This window comes from Procambarus clarkii, chromosome 79 (assembly GCF_040958095.1).
Source record: "Procambarus clarkii isolate CNS0578487 chromosome 79, FALCON_Pclarkii_2.0, whole genome shotgun sequence".
Lineage (NCBI taxonomy): Eukaryota > Metazoa > Arthropoda > Malacostraca > Decapoda > Cambaridae > Procambarus > Procambarus clarkii.
This window is the reverse complement of record NC_091228.1, coordinates 17,647,568-17,670,136: the sequence shown is the minus strand read 5'-3', so window position 1 is coordinate 17,670,136 and position 22,569 is coordinate 17,647,568. Positions and strand designations below refer to the sequence as shown.

At 49.4% G+C, this 22,569-nt stretch overlaps 1 protein-coding gene across 5 annotated transcripts in view; it reads left to right on the top strand.

Moving 5' to 3' along the window:
* Shark (SH2 ankyrin repeat kinase) overlaps positions 1-22,569 on the top strand; it is a 433,095-nt gene that overhangs the window by 234,530 nt on the left and 175,996 nt on the right. For all 5 annotated transcript variants that reach the window (XM_069314561.1, XM_069314558.1, XM_069314563.1 and 2 more), the window contains exon 13: positions 11,359-11,502. In XM_069314561.1, the coding sequence (XP_069170662.1) occupies positions 11,359-11,502 (144 nt within the window). The remainder of the gene's footprint in view (positions 1-11,358; positions 11,503-22,569) is intronic.

Below are 22,569 nucleotides of genomic sequence, written 5' to 3'. Positions count from 1 at the left end.
CACGTCCCAGGGGTTTTCAGTATTATCATCTTCCCTTGTTTTGTTTGGGTTTCTTAACCGGTTAGCTACACCTTGCCCGGGCTTCCCGTAGTTGTTACTATATGGGCCTTGGTAACCCCTGTCGGGGCTCGGGGACCCATGGATGCGTCTCCCGAGTTCCAACCTGCCTTGTGCGGGTTTGAAGGTTGCAGTGTGCCCTTGTCTCAGGGTGACAGTCACCTGTTTTGCCTCCATCATGCTGCTTGTTGGGTCAATGATACCTTTGACCCGGAGTCTTGCGAGTCATGTTCTCTGCTTGTACTCCAGTTTTACTCTGAGGATGTTCCTATTAGGGTACAGGCAGCATCAACATTGCATGTTAGGTTTAGGTTCTTGCAACGTGCTAGGTTGGTTTCCCACCCGGATGCCCCGAGGCTGCCCCGTTTTGGTTTTAGGGACCCTGACCTGGGGGTGTTAGTCGCTTTGGCTTTGGCTCCTGCCACGCCCCTTGGTCTTTCACCTGTGGTTCTTCCTGCACTCCCCCCCTGTGTCCGGCTCCAAAACGTCTGAGGGTTTCGGCATTGGCACAGGGTTTAGTTGGTAATGAGACTCGGGCTGCCTCGGGGACTGCTCCATCTGGGTCGGGGATGGAGGCATTTGAGCCGGTTCCTCCTGCCGAGGCTTCTGGGTCTCACCAGCAGACCCCCTTCTTGTCTGCTTTTCCCTTGGACTCTGCCTTTTCTTCCGGGGTAGTGGGTTTGGAGGACGGCTTTGCCCCGGATCCCGATGTGGGGGATTCTGGGGCTGAAGAGGAGTCAACCTGGGGACCTTGGGCCCCATTTAACCCCGCTTGGGTGCTTTTGCCTTCCTCACGGGGCTTATTGTTGCAGGGGGAGGGATTTTCTTACCCTCCCTCCCTTCCCTGTATGAGTATGATTTGGGTTCGACTTTTCCCCGGGTTCAGTTCCGGGCCCCTTTAGGTGCCCCGGATCCGTCTTTCCAGAGGTTTTCTACATCCCGTATCTCCGCGAAGGTGGCTCGGGAAGCTCTTGCTGCATACCTCTTGCGAGACCCGAGTTATGCCTCTGCAATGGATCCGTCCTCGTTTCAGTTCGGTTCTTCTTCCCATTTTTGGGTGCGTTTGGAGGTTACGGAGTCTTCCTGGCTGGCAGAATGCCCTTTCTTTTCGTTGGGGGCGTGGCATGGGTTCTGTCGGACCCGCATGCTTGATTGGCGGGAAACTTCTACTTTTATGCAGGTTTACCTGGGGGGCGAGTTTGAGCACCTTAATGCGTGCTTGTTCGCTCCTCTGCTTTCTCGGGATATTGGCCTTTTCCAGCTTCACGTGCAGGTTCCTCAGCTTTCGGCTTCATTGGTCGCAGAGGAGTCGCGCCCCCGTGGGCATTTGACTTCGGTCTTGCGTTTCTTTTCCCTTCTCGAGCTGTCTTCTGCTTGGCTTGAGGAGGATGTAGGAGCGTTGAGTGAAGGGCCTTTATCTGGGGCGCTGACTTTGGCAACTAGGGCGTCGGCTGCACTGTTGAAGCTGTCTGCGCCCATCCTGAGGAAGAGGTGTCTCTGTTTTTTGCTTCTCGCCTCACATGCCGTCGGGCGGTGCTCGCCCTCTCTTTGGAATCCGCTTGGGCCCTAGCTCTTAGGTTTTCATCTCCGTTTTGTCCGTTGCTGTTTGCAGAAACTGCGATCTCTCAGTTTCTTTAAGCGGCTTCATCTAGTTGTCGTCCTATGGCGGACTTGTAGATTCTCCGAAGCGGTCGTTCTCGGCAGTTTCGGGGGGGGTCATGCCAGGGTTCTGGGTTCCACTGGTCGAGGTGGGCTATTGGTGCCAGTTTCTGATCCATTGTTCCCTTCGGGGCCAGTGTCGTCTGGTCGGCGCGGTGATCGCCCTGTTCGACGTTTGGGTTCTCATAAGGGGCGTCGGTCCTTTTGCCCCGTTGACGGGGTGATGGGGGAGTCTTGCTCTGTTTGCTCATGCTTGGTCCCATGATTTGTGGGCCTTTTCGGTCGTGTCATCTGGCCTGCGGTGGCGTTGGATGACTTGTCCTCCTTTGGGGGGTTCGGGGCTAACTGGGCAGGTTTCTTCTCCTGCGCTTCGTCAAGTCGTCTTGGAGTGGGTGCGCTTGGGTGTGGTCGAAACGACTCTGTCCCTCAGGGGGGTTTCCCGTCTGTTTTCAGTGCCGAAATGGGACTGTGCGGATTTGAGGTTCATTCTGGACTTGTCCCGTCTGAACTCCTGGATTCCTTGCCCCTCCTTTCGGATGACTACTCTGTCTCAGGTCCGGCTTCTGTTGGAGCTGGGTGCCTGGATGGTGTCCCAGGACGTCAAGGATGCGTACAGTGCTTCCTCAGTCTAACGAACCCCGCTCTATCGAATTCCCGGAAGAGCCGAACAAATTGAATTCGGTACCAAATGTTCAGTGGAACATACAAATGTTCGATTAAGTGAGGAATGTTCGTCCAAGTGGTCACCGAGGCCGAGCGTCGGAGCTGGCTGTCATCAACTATGATTCGCCAGAGTGTAAACAGTTATACATGTGTAGTGTTTTATTATCCTTACCCATTGTTTCTAGGGAGAAATGGTGATAAAATGGAGTCAGGGGGGTAATGGTGAGAGAGTTGTTGTCAGGAGGCAAGTGGTGTCATTAGTTAGGGTTTTTTGTTAGGGGGCAGGTAGTGTAAGTTACGTATTCTCATGGGAGGCAGGTTGTCAGCCAGGCAGCTGACAATCAGCTGAAATGGTGATAAAATGGTGTCAGGAGGGCATTGGTGAGAGAGTTGTTGTCAGGAGGCAAATGGTGTCAGTAGTTAGGGGTTTTTGTTAGGGGGCAGGTGGTGTAAGTTACGTATTCTCATGGGAGGCAGGTTGTCAGCCAGGCAGCTGACAACCAGCTGAAATGGTGATAAAATGGTGTCAGGAGGGCATTGGTGAGAGAGTTGTTGTCAGGAGGCAAATGGTGTCAGTAGTTAGGGGTTTTTGTTAGGGGGCAGGTGTTGTCAGTGGTAGAAGTTATCAAGGGAGGCTGGAGTAATACTGTACAGGTACAGTAGTGGTGTCAGCAAAGGCTGTAGAGGCAGGCACCACATGTGACTGGCGGCTCCTTGCTCCCTCTCCAGCCCCCCCCCCCCCCCCCCCACCTGCACCTGACCACCAGAGACCAGCCACTACTCCTCTCCTCTCTCGTCGTCAGATGCCAAGAGTCAATTTAATAATAATTATCGCATTATCTACACTGAGAATAGCCTTTTTATTAGAAAAATGTCATATTGGCGTAATAATAATGGTGAAAATTGTGTTATATACAGTACATATTTTAAACAGTTAAAACACATTTCCTATTCACTGAATTTTTAATAAAATTGGGGTGTAGATAACAGTTGGCTTTGTGTGGCCGGCAGGTCGCTCCTTGAGCCATTGGGGGGGGGGAGGGGGGGGTTTGTTTCCTGGATCTCTCCCTCCATCCCTCTAACAGCCTACGTACTGTATTGTAATACATTAGGTTTTATGTAATACAGTACTGTACTGTATAAAATGAATAAAACTTCAAAACAGACAATGTTTTATTAATTATAACAACAAACAATATTATTTGAAAACAATTTGTAAGCCTATTTAGATTAAATTTTGAGTAGGCCAATAAAACAAGCACAGGTCGTGTAAACGTTAGGCCTTGGTGAGGTGGCTGGCACCATTTGTCTCCTCTCCTCCCAGTGTGAAAACGTGTTGCTCGCGCGTGAAGGATAATTTTGAACAATTTTTATCGTTTGAACTCTTATACTCTGTCAAGATGTCTCAGAGCAGCATTCGTGGTGTTCAGAATTTAAAACGAAAGAGAAAATATTTGTCAATTGATCAGAAAATTGATTTAATAGAGAAAGCAGAGCGTGGATACTCAGTCACCCGTCTCGCCCAAGAATTCAACATCGGTAAAGCTACAGTTTGTGATATAAAAAAGCAGAAGGATAATATTAGGAAATTCGTTGCTCAAAGTCAAACTCATGCAATAGGCAACAGGAAAACATTGAAGCCTGCTAAATATACGGATTTGGACTGCTGTATTCAAATGGTTTACACAGCATCGTGCGAAAGGAATTGCTGTTTCAGTTGATTCTATTAGAAATGCAGCTGAAAGACTTGCTGAAAAGTTAAACATTGACAATTTCAAGGCTAGCACTGGATGGGTATGTCGATTTAAAGAGAGGCATGGCATCATTAACAAGAAAATTTGTGGCGAAGCCTTAAGTGCAGATGTAGGAAGTGTTAATGCATTTAAATATAAACTTTCTCAGCACATGGTATCTAATAATCTAAGCTGGTTTCAAGTGTACAATGCAGATGAAACAGGCTTTAACTGGAAATGCCTTCAAAGAAACACTTTGGCCTCTAGGCTTGAGGAGAGTATTCCTGGTCGCAAGGTAAATAAGGAAAGAATTTCAGCATTATTGTGTGGTAATGCAGATGGCAGTCACCGAACAAAGTGCGCAATTGTTGGGAAATCTGCCAACCCCAGAGCATTGAAAAACTGCATGAACAGATTACCTGTCGTTTACTACAACACCAAAAATGCCTGGTTCACACAGATTATTTTTGAAGACTGGTTCCAGAATCACTTTTGTAAAGAAGTAAGAAAGCATCAGATCAATGAGCGTGGCATTCGTCCTGCTGATGTAAAGGCAATGCTGTTGGTTGATAATGCCCCAGCTCACCCCATTGCTAAATTAACATCGCCTGATGGTAAAATAACATGTATGGCTTTACCACCAAATACTACATCTCTAATACAGCCCATGGATCAGGGGGTTATCTATGCTCTCAAACGGCTTTATAAGAGAGCTATGAATGTAGAAATAATGGAAGTTCTGCTCTCTCAGGAAGACGAGAGGCTTAATAAGGATACAAGAGCTAGTAGAACACTAGAAAACTTCAAGAAATATTCAATTAAAGACGCTATTTACATCTGGGCCAAACAATGGAACGAGTTGAAGGTCACCACATTAAAGAACGCATGGAATAAAATTCTGAGTCCGGTACCTGGTGAGAATGAAGACGAAGATGACTATGATTTTGAGGGCTTTGATAATGCGATTTTTGAGACATTAAGAGATGCTGGCGAGGAAGATTTGCAACTTTCTGATGTGACTGAGTGGTTAGATAATGATGCTGATGATCCAGGTTATGGTGAATTAACTGATGATGAGATTATCCAGTGTGTTACTGGTAATACTGATGAGGATGCGGAAGAGGAGGAAGATACCTGTAGCATGTTATCTATTCCATATGCTGCATCATTGCAAAACCTTAATCAGCTGCTTGATATGGTTGCTGTAACTGATGATGAAGACGTGGCAGATTATTATCTACACCTAAGGGGATTGAAAGATATTATAATGAAGAAGCTCATTATGAAGAAACAAACTAAGATTCAAAAGTTTTTGGTACAGCTTAACAGTAGGCCTACAGGACCAGCACCCAGCACTAGCAAGGACTCACCTGAGGATGCCTAGGCAACTGGACCAGCACCCAGCACTAGCATGGACTCACCTGAGGATGCCCAGGATACTGTACCAGCACCTAGCACTAGCATGGACTCACCTGAGGATGCCCAGGATACTGTACCAGCACCTAGCACTAGAATGGACTCACCTGAGGATGCCCAGGATACTGTACCAGCACCCAGCACTAGCATGGACTCACCTGAGGATGCCCAGGATACTGGACCAGCACCTAGCACTAGCATGGACTCAACTGAGGATGCCCAGGATACTGGACCAGCACCTAGCACCAGCAAGGACTTACATGAGGATGCCCAGGATACTGTACCAGCACCTAGCACTAGCATGGACTCACCTGAGGATGCCCAGGATACTGTACCAGCACCTAGCACTAGCATGGACTCACCTGAGGATGCCCAGGATACTGTACCAGCACCTAGCACTAGCATGGACTCACCTGAGGATGCCCAGGATACTGTACCAGCACCTAGCACTAGCATGGACTCACCTGAGGATGCCCAGGATACTGGACCAGCACCTAGCACTAGCATGGACTCACCTGAGGATGCCCAGGATACTGGACCAGCACCTAGCACTAGCAAGGACTCACCTGAGGATGCCCAGGATACTGTACCAGCACCTAGCACTTGCAAGGACTCACCTGAGGATGCCCAGGATACTGGACCAGCACCCAGCACTAGCAAGGACTCACCTGAGGATGCCCAGGATACTGTACCAGCACCTAGCACCAGCAAGGACTTACCTGAGGATGCCCAGGCAACTGGACCAGCACCTAGCACTAGCATGGACTCCCCTGAGGATGCCCAGGATACTGGACCAGCACCTAGCACCAGTAAGGACTTACATGAGGATGCCCAGGCAACTGGACCAGCACCTAGCACTAGCATGGACTCACCTGAGGATGCCCAGGATACTGGACCAGCACCTAGCACCAGTAAGGACTTACCTGAGGATGCCCAGGCAACTGGACCAGCACCTAGCACTAGCATGGACTCACCTGAGGATGCCCAGGATACTGGACCAGCACCTAGCACTAGCATGGACTCACCTGAGGATGCCCAGGATACTGGACCAGCACCTAGCACCAGCTAGGACTTACATGAGGATGCCCAGGATACTGTACCAGCACCTAGCACTAGCATGGACTCACCTGAGGATGCCCAGGATACTGTACCAGCACCTAGCACTAGCATGGACTCACCTGAGGATGCCCAGGATACTGTACCAGCACCTAGCACTAGCATGGACTCACCTGAGGATGCCCAGGATACTGGACCACCACCTAGCACTAGCATGGACTCACCTGAGGATGCCCAGGATACTGTACCAGCACCTAGCACTAGCATGGACTCACCTGAGGATGCCCAGGATACTGGACCAGCACCTAGCACTAGCATGGACTCACCTGAGGATGCCCAGGATACTGGACCAGCACCTAGCACTAGCATGGACTCACCTGAGGATGCCCAGGATACTGGACCAGCACCCAGCACTAGCAAGGACTTACCTGAGGATGCCCAGGCAACTGGACTAGCACCTAGCACTAGCATGGACTCACCTGAGGATGCCCAGGATACTGGACCAGCACCTAGCACTAGCATGGACTCACCTGAGGATGCCCAGGATACTGGACCAGCACCTAGCACTAGCATGGACTCACCTGAGGATGCCCAGGATACTGGACCAGCACCTAGCACTAGCATGGACTCACCTGAGGATGCCCAGGATACTGGACCAGCACCCAGCACTAGCAAGGACTTACCTGAGGATGCCCAGGCAACTGGACCAGCACCTAGCACTAGCATGGACTCACCTGAGGATGCCCAGGATACTGGACCAGCACCTAGCACTAGCATGGACTCACCTGAGGATGCCCAGGATACTGTACCAGCACCTAGCACCAGCAAGGACTTACCTGAGGATGCCCAGGATACTGGACCAGCACCCAGCACTAGCCATAACTTACCTGGGAGTGCCAATTGAGCTGTACAACACAGTTCTAATGACATAAATGTACAAAGTGTAAAAAGTGTAGTTTAAGTGATACAGTACAGTATATGTTTACTTAAGTACTGTAGTGTGATTCTAGTGGTTTGTACTTTATGTACAGACTGTAGTGTATAATGTACATTTGTTAGAAAAGTTTCTGTTCCTTAATGAATTTATATTCATATCATATCTGGCACTCTCAGGGTATTGAGGCTAAAAGTCTGCACTACACAACTCAACTGTTAAGGTAAGTACAGTAAAACACAGAAACAATTTATTGCTAGATTTATAAACTAGATTTTAGATTTAGAAAGATTACATAAATTAAGGTTAATTTTTTTGTTGTTGTTGTTTTTTTTTGGGGGGGGATCAGAGGGTTTTTTTTGGGGCCGGATGGATGGAACGAATTCCGCACTGGAACGAATCGGCCTCGCCCCATATAGTTCGTTCAAGTGAGGACACACTGTATTGGCACGTTCCTATTCATCCGGGGTTCAGGGACTGGTTAGGTTTTGTGGTGGGGCATCACCCTTACCGCTTTCGATGCCTACCTTTTGGCTTGAATCTGGCACCTCACGTTTTCACGTGTCTGACCCGGGTTGTGGTGATCCGTCTGCATCTTCTAGGGATTCGGGGTTTGGCCTACCTCGACAACTGGCTGGTGTGGGCTCCCAGTCGGTCAGCTTGTCTGCTCGCCAGGGATATGGTTCTTTCCCAGCTCGCCAGGTTCGGGTTCCTGGTGAACTGGAGGAAGTCTCATCTGGTTCCGTCCCAGGTTCGGACCTGGCTGAATCTTATTTGGGATACTTGGACCACTTCCTTCCCTCCAGAGGCGTTGCTGCTGCTGCGGAACCGCCGTCGGCTGTTTTTGAGGGGGTCCCGGGTCACTCAGCGGTTGCTCGAGCGGTTGTGTGGGAGTCTGAACTTTGTCGTGCTAGTCTACCTGCCTGGTCGGGTTTGGCTTCGGCGTCTGTTTTGGTTCCTTCGGGGATGTCCTTTCCACCTCTCTCTCGCGATTGTTGGGTTTGTCCTCCGGGGGCCTTGTGTTGGTTGCTGCATCACCGGCTTCCTCTTCGGGGTTTTCGGGGTTCAATGCCTTTGCGCCTTCCCGAGCCCTCGCTCGATGTGTTCACGGATGCGTCGCCTCTCGGCTGGGGCTTTGTGACCAGTGCTCACCAGGCAGGCCAGGGACAATGGGTTCCGTCCGTCGGGCTCACAGCACAGTTCGGGAGTTCGCGGCAGTCTGGTTCGCGTCAGTCTGGTTCGCGCTTCGGAGGGTTCAGGTCACTCGGGTATCGACCATTCTCCTCCATTCGGACTGTTCTCCAGTGGTTCATTGACTGAACCGTGGGGGTTCTCTTCGGTCCTTGGTTCTTTGGGGTTGGTCCCTTTGAGTGATTCGTCTGCTGGAGTCTCGGGGTTTGTCTCCGTGCGGTTCATGTCCGGGGAGTGTCCAACGTTCTGGTGGACGGTCTGTCTCGCTTTAATTATCTGTCCACGGAATGGACGGTCGACGACGACTCGTTTCGTTGGATCTGTCAGACGTACGGTCTCCCAGACGTTGACCTCTTCGCGTCGGGGTGATCTCGGCGTCTCCAAATGTATGTGACGCCCTTTCCCGACTGCGAGGCGTTCGCGGTGGATGCCTTTCGGCAGGACTGGTCGAGGTGGGGTTACCTGTACCTCTTCCCCCGGTCTAGCTGTTGCTTCGGGTTCTGGTTCGGTTGGAGACATTCCCAGGGAGAATAGTCCTTGTGGCCCCTTGGTGGCTGGCCCAGCCTTGATTTCCGGTGCTATTGGCTCGGTGTCCGAACCCGGGATGTTCCTGTGGCTCCCCCTTTTTCAGCAGGATGGCCCGGTCCAGTACGGGGCTGGTTCGACCTTCTCCTCTGCTCTTCACGTCTGGTCTATATGACGCGGGTGTATCACCATTTCTATGGTGATCAGGTGGCTTCATTGATGGTGTCCCACGTGAGAGCTTCGTCTCTGCGATAGTATGAAGTTTCCTGGCGTTCTTTTCACCATTTCCTGGCTCTTCGTAGTTTGTCTTTTCTTTTGGATTGGGTTGTCTTGTCCTTTCTTTCTTGGCTTTTTCAGGAGCGCCATTTGATGGCTAATACTGTCGCCTCGTATCGTGTGGTGCTGGCGGAGCCGCTCAAGCTAGCATTTGGGGCGGACGTCACATCCGCCCCATTACATAAGCTTTGTCGTGCTATGTTTCACCTTCGGCCTGCTCATGTGCCTCCTGAGCCGTCCTGGTCCTTAAACAGGGTGCTATCCTACCTTTCCTCTCCTCAGTTTGTGGTGGCCCCTTCGGTTCCGGATTGTTTTTCCAAGGCTTTGTTTTTGTTGGCATTGGCCTCTGGGGGCCGGGTAGTGGAGCTTCATGCTCTCCTCCGGAGCAGGGGTTTCTGCTCTTTTGGTCTGGGGGGTAGGTTTGTCCGTGTGCAGCCTTCTCCATCTTTTCTGGCGAAGAACGAGATGGCTGCTTTCCGGAGGGGTCTGTGGGTCATTGATGCTTGGTTGGTTCGGCCGGGGGTGCATCATGTGTTGTGTCCGGTTGCAGCTCTTCGCCGTTACCTGCGCTGCTTCAGTTGACGTGGCTGGGGATGCGCTTTGGGTTGATCCGGTTTCATTCATTCCCTGTTCCAGGGCTCGGGTCTCCCAGATCGTCCACAGGGTTATTAAGTCTAGACAGCCTGCGGTCTATTCTCACGCCCATGATGTTCAAAAGTTTGCAGCTTTGGCTGCTGTGTTTGGTAACATGTCTTGAGCTCATATTCGGGCACGTGGATTTTGGAAGTCGAACAGGGTCCTGGCTGCCTGTTATTTGGGGAACGTCCCTGCTCCTCGGCATACTTGTGTTGCTTTTTGTTTCCAAGTTGCAGCCAGTTTTCTCGACTTCGTGTTAAGGAGTTTGTGGCCGCCGCCTCCCGGGTAAGTCCCTTTTTCCTTCTCTTTGGGTATGTAGCTCAAGGGAGCCGTAGGGGCTCCCCACAGAAAACCAGCGTTGAATGTAATGAAATGCCTCGGATTGAGCGTTGCGTTCTGGGTGAGCCCCGGAGGCTCCTTGGCTACCCTCCCTCCCATCCGGTCAGGGTTTTTATTTTTTTTTTTTTGCGTTGATTGAAGCCTGAAGACTAAAGGCAGCCAGCGCAGCAGTAAATTGTGATAATTGATTGTTTGACTGTTTCATTGGGATTGTAGGGAGTTTCTACCTCTCTGTTCAGTTTTTTGTTTTAGTTTCTTACCATGTTGGGTTTATTTTGTTATGCCTACCTATCTGGGTGCCTGACCCCGGTCGATGGCAGATAAGGAAACCCCCCAAACCACAATGGGGTTTTCCAGGGCTATTGCTCCCTGAAACCTCTCTGAAAGGGCCAGGTTCTGGCGCTGGTCCCTGGTAGGTCTGAATTCCATAGCTAATGTCCCGGTCTAACATAACATACATTAGCCCAATAAGCTCTAGGGAGCCTCCGGGGCTCACCCAGAAAATGACGTTGCATTACATTCAACGCCGGTTTTTTACTGCTGATTTCAAAATCTGAAGTTTTCAATATTCAATTTTAGAATTTTTGTGATTTTCTTGTTTTTCAAGTTAAGTGTGTGATCGTGTAGACAAAATTGGAGCATTTACTAGTAGATTATGCACAAAAACTTTGAAAGCATTTGAGAAAGTTTGAGACACTTAACTCTTAGTCCATTTATACATGTATGTATTGCACCATTTAAGGGTTAATACTAGTCTTCATGCAAGTTCTAAAATAGAAGTTCTATTTGAAATTGGTAAGTGTGACTACCTTGTGGCCATTTTGGAAACTTATTCCGATTGTACATTTCTACGTTTTTTCCATTCGCTTTCAGATTGATGTAGCTGTTAAAACACTTCACAATGATGATAAAGTCAATAAGAAGAATTTCCTCAAAGAAGCAGAAGTGATGATGAATCTCAACCACTTGTATATTGTTAAGCTGGTTGGTGTGTGTCACGGTCCACCAGTAGCTATGGTGAGTACGTTGGTGTGTGTGTGTCACGGTCCACCAGTAGCTATGGTGAGTACGTTGGTGTGTGTGTGTCACGGTCCACCAGTAGCTATGGTGAGTACGTTGGTGTGTGTCACGGTCCACCAGTAGCTATGGTGAGTACGTTGGTGTGTGTGTCACGGTCCACCAGTAGCTATGGTGAGTACGTTGGTGTGTGTCATGGTCCACCAATAGCTATGGTGAGTACGTTGGTGTGTGTGTGTCACGGTCCAACAGTAGCTATGGTGAGTAACCTGGTTGGTGTGTGTCACGGTCCACCAGTAGCTATGGTGAGTACGTTGGTGTGTGTGTGTCACGGTCCACCAGTAGCTATGGTGAGTACGTTGGTGTGTGTGTGTCACGGTCCACCAGTAGCTATGGTGAGTACGTTGGTGTGTGTGTGTGTCACGGTCCAACAGTAGCTATGGTGAGTACGTTGGTGTGTGTGTCACGGTCCACCAGTAGCTATGGTGAGTACGTTGGTTGGTGTGTGTCACGGTCCACCAGTAGCTATGGTGAGTACGTTGGTGTGTGTCACGGTCCACCAGTAGCTATGGAGAGTACGTTGGTGTGTGTGTGTCACGGTCCACCAGTAGCTATGGTGAGTACGTTGGTGTGTGTGTGTCACGGTCCACCAGGAGCTATGGTGAGTACGTTGGTGTGTGTGTGTGTCACGGTCCAACAGTAGCTATGGTGAGTACGTTGGTGTGTGTGTCACGGTCCACCAGTAGCTATGGTGAGTACGTTGGTTGGTGTGTGTCACGGTCCACCAGTAGCTATGGTGAGTACGTTGGTGTGTGTCACGGTCCACCAGTAGCTATGGTGAGTACGTTGGTTGGTGTGTGTCATGGTCCACCAGTAGCTATGGTGAGTACGTTCGTTGGTGTGTGTCACAGTCCACCAGTAGCTATGGTGAGTACGTTGGTGTGTGTCACGGTCCACCAGTAGCTATGGTGAGTACGTTGGTGTGTGTCACGGTCCAACAGTAGCTATGGTGAGTACGTTGGTGTGTGTGTGTCACGGTCCACCAGTAGCTATGGTGAGTACGTTGGTGTGTGTCACGGTCCAACAGTAGCTATGGTGAGTACGTTGGTACTCACCTAATTGTGCTTGCGGGGGTTGAGCTTTGGCTCTTTGGTCCCGCCTCTCAACTGTCAATCAACTGGTGTACAGATTCCTGAGCCTACTGGGCTCTATCATATCTACATTTGAAACTGTGTATGGAGTCAGCCTCCACCACATCACTTCCTAATGCATTCCATTTATTAACTACTCTGACACTGAAAAAATTCTTTCTAACGTCTCTGTGGCTCATCTGGGTACTAAGTTTCCACCTGTGTCCCCTTGTTCGTGTCCCACCCGTGCTGAAGAGTTTGTCTTTGTCCACCCTGTCAATTCCCCTGAGAATTTTGTAGGTGGTTATCATGTCTCCCCTTACTCTTCTGTTTTCCAGGGATGTGAGGTTCAGCTCCTTTAGCCTTTCCTCGTAGCTCAATCCTCTCAGTTCCGGGACGAGCCTGGTGGCATACCGCTGAATCTTCTCTAACTTTGTCTTGTGTTTAACTAGGTATGGACTCCAGGCTGGAGCTGCATACTCCAGGATTGGTCTTACATAAGTGGTATACAGGGTTCTGAAAGATTCCTTACACAAGTTTCTGAAGGCAGTTCTTATGTTGGCCAGTCTAGCATATGCCGCTGATGATATTCTTTTGATGTGGGCCTCTGGAGACAGGTTCGGTGTGATATCAACCCCCAGATCCTTCTCTCTATTTGATTCTTGCAGGATTTCCCCTCCCAGATGGTACCTTGTGTTCAGCCTCCTGCTCCCTTCGCCTAATTTCATCACCTTACACTTTCCAGAGTTGAACTTCAGTAGCCATTTTCTAGACCATTCCTCCAGTTTATCCAGGTCATCCTGTAGTCTCTGTCTATCTTCATCCGTCTTGATTCTTCTCATAATTTTTGCATCATCAGCAAACATCGAGAGGAATGAGTCTATACCCTCTGGAAGATCGTTCACATATATTAGAAACAGGATGGGTCCAAGTACTGAGCCCTGTGGGACTCCGCTGGTGACATCTCGCCACTCTGATGTCTCCCCCCTCACCGTTACTCGCTGTTTCCTGTTGCTTAAGTAATCCCTTATCCACTGGAGCACCTTCCCTTTTACTCTGCCTGTTGCTCCAACTTTTTTAACAGCCTTTTATGGGGTACTGTGTCAAGTGGGGTACTGGTGTGTGTGTGTCACGGTCCACCAGTAGCTGTGGTGAGTACGTTGGTGTGTGTGTGTCATGGTCCACCAGTAGCTATGGTGAGTACGTTGGTGTGTGTGTGTGTCACGGTCCAACAGTAGCTATGGAGTAACCTGGTTGGTGTGTGTCACGGTCCACCAGTAGCTATGGTGAAAACGTTGGTGTGTGTGTGTCACGGTCCACCAGTAGCTATGGTGAGTACGTTGGTGTGTGTGTCATGGTCCACCAGTAGCTATGGTGAGTACGTTGGTGTGTGTGTGTGTCACGGTCCAACAGTAGCTATGGTGAGTAACCTGGTTGGTGTGTGTCACGGTCCACCAGTAGCTATGGTGAGTACGTTGGTGTGTGTGTGTCACGGTCCACCAGTAGCTATGGTGAGTACGTTGGTGTGTGTGTGTGTCACGGTCCAACAGTAGCTATGGAGTAACCTGGTTGGTGTGTGTGTGTCATGGTCCACCAGTAGCTATGGTGAGTACGTTGGTGTGTGTGTGTGTCACGGTCCAACAGTAGCTATGGTGAGTAACCTGATTGGTGTGTGTCACGGTCCACCAGTAGCTATGGTGAGTACGTTGGTGTGTGTGTGTGTCACGGTCCACCAGTAGCTGTGGTGAGTACGTTGATGTGTGTGTGTCACGGTCCACCAGTAGCTATGGTGAGTACGTTGGTGTGTGTGTGTCACGGTCCACCAGTAGCTATGGTGAGTACGTTGGTGTGTGTGTGTCACGGTCCACCAGTAGCTATGGTGAGTACGTTGGTGTGTGTCACAGTCCACCAGTAGCTATGTTGAGTACGTTGGTGTGTGTGTGTCACGGTCCACCAGTAGCTATGGTGAGTACGTTGGTGTGTGTGTGTCACGGTCCACCAGTAGCTATGGAGTAGCCTGGTTGGTGTGTGTGTGTCACTGTCCACCAGTAGCTATGGTGAGTATGTTGGTTGGTGTGTGTCACGGTCCACTAGTAGCTATGGTGAGTAACCTGGTTGGTGTGTGTCACGGTCCATTAGTAGCTATGGTGAGTAAGTTGGTTGGTGTGGTGGACTGGGCCGCGGGGACACTAAAGCCCCGAAATTATCTCAAGATAACCTGAAGATAACGTTGTAACACTTATCTGTAGTGAGGCATCACAGTGTCATTAACCCTCAAACCGCTAGAGGCCCAAATGGAATTCACACCCACAGGCGCAACAAAAAAAAAATTCCAAAAAATTCTTTCGTCTTAGAGAAGTGTTCATTTTTGTTCCCTGATCACGGAAAAAATAACAAAAAAATCGTAGGTGGCATATTTTAGCCGCAATAGGGTAGGGAAGTCTGGCAAAAAAGGGGCGTTGGCAGATGAGGTCTACTCCGCCCGAGCTGTCAGACGGCAGTTGCCACAAATATATTATTACCTAATTATTTCAGTGTGTCTGATTGATTTTTTCTTAGTTTTTTTGCAGTAATATTATTCCATACAGTGAATTGTGGTATATTTATATTATAAAATGTGTGAACCATCGCTGTACTCAAAATTATGGTGTGCATATTAGTGATTCAATTATTATGTTCATAAAACAATAAACAAATAGTTTTGCTGTTGTTACACTATATACACAGGTTATATATAAGTATTTGCATGTTTTGTACACCATAACGAACTACTAAGTTGGTCTTGTGAGTCAAAAAGCAACGAGGAGTGACCGCCAAACACCAGCGAGCCACTCACTGCCACTCCCTCCCTCAACACCACCTCACTCACCCTCATTCACCTTCCACAATACTCTTTCTGTATTTATTCACTAAACACAGACGTTATATATACGTATTTACATGTTTTGTTCACCATAACTGTACATCTAAGCTTGTATGGTGAGTAAAGGCCACAAAGACGTAGCTACTCACACAGTCAGCTGATCGGCGGCCGCCCTCAAGGCCAGACGCACTAATATTTGTCCTTCAACAATATTGTTTGTGGTGTTATTACGCTATATACACATATTATATATAAGTATCTACCTGTTTTATTCACCATACCTGAACAAATAAGCTGGTATGGTGCCCAAAGACCATAGTGGCCATCAGTAAACACCATGCCAAGACGTGCAGACGACGCTCCTCCCTCACCAAAATGGCGGCTCCCAACCTACTCCTCTCGCTGTTATCACACTCTATACACACGTTATATATAAGTATCTACATTTGTGTTCACCATAGTGAACCACTAAGCTGCTATGGTGAGTGCAGTCAATAAATGGTGGCCACACACAGTCAGAAGACGGCGCCACAACCCTCCCTCCACAGCCTTACTCCTCCCTCCATGGAGCACAGCGCTAAATATCACCACAATCCTGCTATTATCAGAATCCTGGTCAGTTTTATCACAGTCAGGGGGGCTTCAGTAATACTATCACTGCTAAATAATAGCATGAACAAGTATATTATGGCATTTGTGGGCGATGCTGTGGTCACAAGCTGAACAGCGGTGCTGTGAGCTCGTGCTGCGTGCGCCAGCCTTGGTGGCTTGCTCAATACTGACGCTGTAACACCCAAGAATGTTGGCCTGGATTTTTTTTCTAGGTGGCATCTGGCAACTATCGGTCTTGGCTGTACTATAGCTGCCCCTATCCCAGGCTGGGCGTTTAAATTATAGCACTAGACACGAAATCATATATAAATGATGTGCGTGGTTTCGGTTTTGTCACTGATATCATTTATATATGATATGCGCGGTTTGAGGGTTAAGGGTTAACTCAGCAGCAAAATGGGTACTTGGTTGTAAAAACGATTCTTCGTGGGGATCGTATTCCAGGGACTTACCTAAAATGTTACGCGTACTAGTGGCTGTACAAGAATGTAACAACTCCTGTATATACAGTATGTCAAAAAAAAAATTATACTGATAAGCTCCAGGGAGCCTTAGAGGCTCCTCCTCAGAAAAAGAGTTTTAACAAATATTTAATTTTGGATGCAAAATGTGTCCCCGACGGACATCTGTAGAGTTATTTAAGGTTGCAATATCTGTTGCGGATGGCCGAAAGTGTTAATGCGTTCACCCCTGTGCTTCCTTGCAAGTTTGGTGTGCTCCAGTTGCACGACCAGGTCCCTTCCATTCTGACTGCTTTGGCTGCGGAGGATCTTCGCGCTCGCAGGCATTTGGCGTTGGTCCTCTGCTTCTTTTCCCTTCTTGAGCTGTCCTCGGACTGACTTGTGGAGGATACAGAGGTATTGGCTGCCGGGTCATCATCTGCCGCGTTGTCTTCGGGTGCCAGGACGTCTGTGGCATTGCTTAAATGGTATGCGCCTATTCTTTGGGAGGATGCGTCCATCATTTATGCTTCTCGCCTTGTGTGTCAGCAGGCTATCCTCGCTCTCTGTGTGGATTCTGCTTGGGCCTTGGCTCTTAGATTATCTTCTCCATTCAGCCCGTTGTTGTATGTGGACTCGGTTGTGACTCGGTTTCTCCATGCAGCTTCTGCTAGTTTCTGCCCTGCTAGTGGTGGGGGCATCAGGCATACCGCTTTTGTTGCTGTCTTTTTGGCCTAAGTCTGGCACCTCGCATTTTCACACGTCTTACCCAGGTCATGGTGATATCAGTCTGTGTCTCCTAGGTGATCGGGGTTTGGCCTGACTTGATGATTAGTTGGTCTGGGTTTCCATCCAGTCCACATGTCTGCTTGCCAGGGGTATGTTTCCTTCCCAGCTTGCTGGGTTCGGGTTCCTGATGAATTGGAATAAGTCCCATCTGGTTCCGTCTCAGTTAGGGCTTGGCTGGGTCTTGTCTGGGATTCCCGGATAGCGTCCTTGTCTCTTCCTCAGGCGGCGTTGCTCTGACTGCAGTCTCGCCATCGTCTATTTCTGAGGGGGGTCCCAAGTCACTTGGCAGTTGCTCGTGCAGCTGTGTAGAAGTCTGAATTTTGCTGTGATCAAAGGAACAGACTGCATTAAAAACCATAGAGAGTACTGGTCACAAAGCCCCAGCTGAGAGATGAGGTATCTGTGAAAACATTGAGGAAGTGCTCAGGAAGGTGCCAAGGCACCGAACCCTGAAAAACCCAAAGAGGAAGCTGGCAACGCAGCAACCGACACAAGGCCCCCGATGGACGAACCCAGCGAGAGCGAGAGTGGCAGAAGGGTTGGCTCCAAAGGAACAGACACTGCGGGTTTCATTGCAGTGTCTGTTCCTTTGGAGCCAACCCTTCTGCCACTCTCGCTCTCGCTGGGCTCGTCCATCGGGGGCCTTGTGTCGGTTGCTGCGTTGCTGCGTTGCCAGCTTCCTCTTTGGGTTTTTCAGGGTTCGGTGCCTTGGCACCTTCCTGAGCACTTCCTCAATGTTTTCACAGATACCTCATCCCTCAGCTGGGGCTTTGTGACCAGTACTCTCCAGTCCGGCCAAGGGCGGTGGGCTCTGTCCTTCCGTCGAGCTCTCAGTACAGAGCAGGAGTTTCGGCAGTTTAGCTTGCGCTGTGTCGGATTCGGCTCGCTCAGGACTCTATGATCTGGCTCCATTTGGACTGTGCTCCGGTGGTTCATTGCCTGAAGTGCGGGGGATGGGGGGGGGTCTTTGTGGTCTGTGGCTCTTTGGGGTTGGTTGCTTCGAGTCACTCTTGTGCTGAGTTATCAGGGTTTAACTCTTTGGGAGGCTCATATCAAGGGTGTGTCCAATGTTCTGGCGGACGGCCTGTTGCGGTTCATTTCCCTATCCACAGAATTGACGGTCGGCACCGACTCGTTCAGCCGGCTCTGCCAGACGTTCGGGGCCCTGGAGGTGGACCTTTTCGCATTGGCATGGTCGAGCCGACTGCGAGGCCTACACGGTAGATGCTTTTCAACAGGACTGGTCGAGGTAGGGTTACCTGTACCTCTTCCCCCAGTTCAGCTCTTGCTTTGGGTTCTGGTTCAGCTCGAGTCCTATCATAGAAGGGTTCTCCTTCTGGCCCTATGGTAGCCGGCACAGCCTTGGTTTCAGGCGCTGCTTGCTCGGTGTCCGAACCGGTGCATTTTCTGTGCCCCCACCTCTTTCAGCAGATTGGGCCAATGGGCTAACATGCAAGCACTGGGCTTTTGGAGGTCGAACAGGGTCCTGGCCGCACAATACCTCGTTCATGTTCCTGGCCCTTCTCGGATGTGTGTAGCCTTGGGTTGAAGGTTGCAGTCAGCTCTCTCGACTTCGAGTTGAAGAGTGAGTGGCGGCCCCCTCCTTGGTAGTTCCTCTTTTCCTTTTTCTTTGGTTTGGTATCTCCGAGGAGCTGAAGGGGGCTCTCCACAGAAAACCTGCATTGAATGTAATGAAACACCACTTTATGGGTAAGACCTGGAGACTCCCTGGCATCCTTTCCTTCCTCTGGTTGGCGTTTTTTTCATGTTTTTGATATTCAGCTTCTTAACTGCGGTTGGCTAGTCGAGTGCAGGAGGTCTGGGGTTGCACAGACAGCAGTGCGGCGGCTGTAGTGACGTCATGCTTGTCTACTTGCTTTTGATTGGGTAGTTCTGCTTGCTAGTTCGGCTTTCGGTTTGCAATTCTTAACCAGCTATAGTTTGTTTTTGAATTCCTACTTTTCTGGGTGCCTGATCTGGTAGATGGCAGACATAGACTGCTTCCAATTACACGGGTGTGTGTCTATAAGCCATTGCTCCTCGTGCCTCTCTTAAGGGGGTCAGGTTCAGGAGCTGGTCCCCAGTAGGCTTAAAATTTCTTTGATTGACTGCTGCCACGGTCAATTATATACACGTATCAGTCTGGTATAGCTCCAAGGAGCCTCCAGGTTTCCCCAGAAAATGGCATTTCATTACATTCAAGGGTGGTGTTTTGTAGATTGGAACTATGTTTTCTTTTTTCCACATATCTGCTAAGTTTCCTGTGCACAGTGATGTCCGAAATGTAAATTGAAGTTTGGAATATAAATTGAATTGAGCATTTCAGCTCATTTGCACATTCTCAGCACCCAAGGTGAAACTCCATCTGGTCTAATTGCTAAATTTCTTCCTATTCCCTCAAGTCATTTTTCCACTTCGTCTTGAGACGCCTCTATGTAATCTATAGGTGTACATAGGTGTCTAGAGCAGGGGTCTCCAAACTTTTCAATGTAAGGGCCACATTATATATTTCCCATATTTATGCGGGCCGGAGGAATAAAAAATGAAAAAAAAACAAAAAACAAATCAGTGCCAGTAATTTAATTTCCTCAAATATTAAAGTATAAACATGGAAAAATTAAAACATATCTTTTTGGAAAAAATCAGGGTAAACTAAATAGATTCCTGCCTTTAGTTTTATGCAACCAAATTAGTGTGACGAATGATACTATCGTTTTGACTTCAAAATTTCATTAAAATCAGGTTCCAGATTAGATGAGCCAATTGTAAGAATTGATTTCAAGTGATCATCAGACAAATTTGCTCGATAGTTAGATTTCACATACTTCATTTTGGAAAAAGTTTGTTCACACAAGTATGTTGAACCAAAAATGGACACAAAACTACAAGCAAACTTTATCAAATTTGGAAACTGATCTGGCTGCAGGCATTTATAAAACTCAATCAGATTTCCTTCTCTATACTTATCTTTCAGTCTGTCATCTGCCTGGAGATCAATAATTTCCATTTGAAATTGAGTTGGAAGATTTTCAGCATTGCAGTCAAATAGATTATGAAAGAGCCTGATTTCATTTGCTTTGGCATCAAGGTCAGCAAATCGCTTCTGAAACTGTTTTTTCAAATCTGAAATTATTTCATTTGCAAATGAAAAAGGAAATTCAACTTTACTTTCTGCATGAAATTTTTCACAACATGGAAAATGAGCAAAATTCTTAACCTTCACCTGGCCTTCAAGTAGCGCAAGTTTTGCTCTGAATGCCTTGACATGAACAAAGTAGTCACTGATCAAATTTGTTTTGCCTTGCAATTTCAGATTCAAGTTATTTATATGACCTGTCATATCTGCAAAAAACCAGCGTTGAATGTAATGAAACGCCATTTTCTGGGTGAGTCCCGGAGGCTCCCCGGAGCTATCCCAGGCTGATATGCTAATGTCAGACTTTGGCATCAGTCATGTGTATGGAGTTCTTAGGCCTACCGGGGACCACGGCCAGAACCGGGCCCCCTCAGAGAGGCAAGGGGAGCAATGGCCTATAGAAGCCCCCGTGTAGTTGGAAGCATTCTATGTCTGCCATCGACCGGAACAGGCACCCAGAAAGGTAAGCGCCCCAAAACAAACCCCTATTCTGGTTAAAATTGCTACCTAATACCGAACTAGTGGATAGAACTCCCCAACCGAAAACAAGCAAATTAGTGTGACGTCACACACTGCCGCGCCGCTGTCTGCGCAGCTCCCCCCTCCCCGGGAGGGGGAAGGGGGAGCCCCAGACCCCCTGCGCCGGCTACCCACACCTCAGTTCTTGAGGCTGGATGTCAAAAACGCGAAAAACCGCCGACCGGAGGGAGGGAGGGATGCCGGGGAGCCTCCGGGACTCACCCAGAAAATGGCGTTTCATTACATTCAACGCTGGTTTTCTGGGGGGAGCCCCGTCGGCTCCCCGGAGCTAACTACCCACAGACAGAAAAAGAGGGACTTACCCGGGAGGCGGTCGTCGCTCACCCCTCAACTCGAAGCCGAGACAACTGGCTGCAACCGCCGACCCAAAGCAACACAGGCCCGATGAGGGCCAGGGACATTCACAAGATAACGAGCAGCCAGGACCCTGTTCGACCGCCAAAATCCCCGCGCCCGAATATCAGACCAAGACATTCCCAAAGACGGCAGCAAGAGCCGCGAACTTACGAACGTCATGGGCACGGGGATAGACCGCAGGCTGGCTAGACCTAATAACCCTGCGGACGACCTGAGAGACCCGAACCCGCGAACAGGGAAGAAGGGAAACCGGATCAACCCACAGCGCGTCCCCGGACACAGAAGCTGTGGCGCGCAAATAACAGCGAAGCGCCGCAACCGGACACAAAACATGATGCACCCCCGGCCTGACCAACCAAGCATCAACCACCCATGGACCCCTCCGGAACGCAGCAGTCTCATTCTTCACCAGAAAAGAAGGAGACGGCTGCAAACGAACAAAACTATCACCACGACCAAAAGAGCAGAAACCCCTGCGCCGGAGGAGAGCATGAAGCTCCCCTACCCGACCCCCAGAGGCCAAAGCCAACAAGAAAAGTGCCTTGGAAAAACAATCCTGGACCGAAGGGGCCACAACGAAACGAGGAGATGAAAGGAAAGCGAGCACTCTGTCCAAAGACCAGGACGGCTCAGGCGACGCATGAGCAGGCCGGAGGTGAAACAATGCACGAGACAGCTTGCGAAACGGCGCAGACGTAACATCGATACCGAAAGCAAGCTGAAGCGGCTCCGCCAGCGCCGCACGATACGAAGCGACAGTGTTAGGCATAAGATGACGGTCCTGAAACAACCACGAGAGGAAGGACAAGACCACCCGAACAGACAAGGAGCTAACACGACGAAGACGCAAAAAGAAACGGAAGGACCGCCAGGAAACTTCATACTGCCGCCGAGAAGAAGCCCTCAGGTGGGACACCAACAAGGAGGCCACCTGATCACCATAGAGATGATGATAGACTCGAGTCAAAAAAACCATACGCGAAGACTCGAGGAGAAGATCGAACCAGCTACGTGACGTACCGGCCCGATCTGCTGAAAGAGGCGGAGCCGCGGGAAAACCCTCGGGTTCGGACACCGAGCAACCAGCGCCTGAAACCAAGGCTGGGCCGGCCACCAAGGGGCCAGAAGGACAACTCTCCCCCGGTAAGTCTCTAAGCGAGTCAGGACCTGGAGCAACAGCCGAACTGGGGGAAAGAGGTA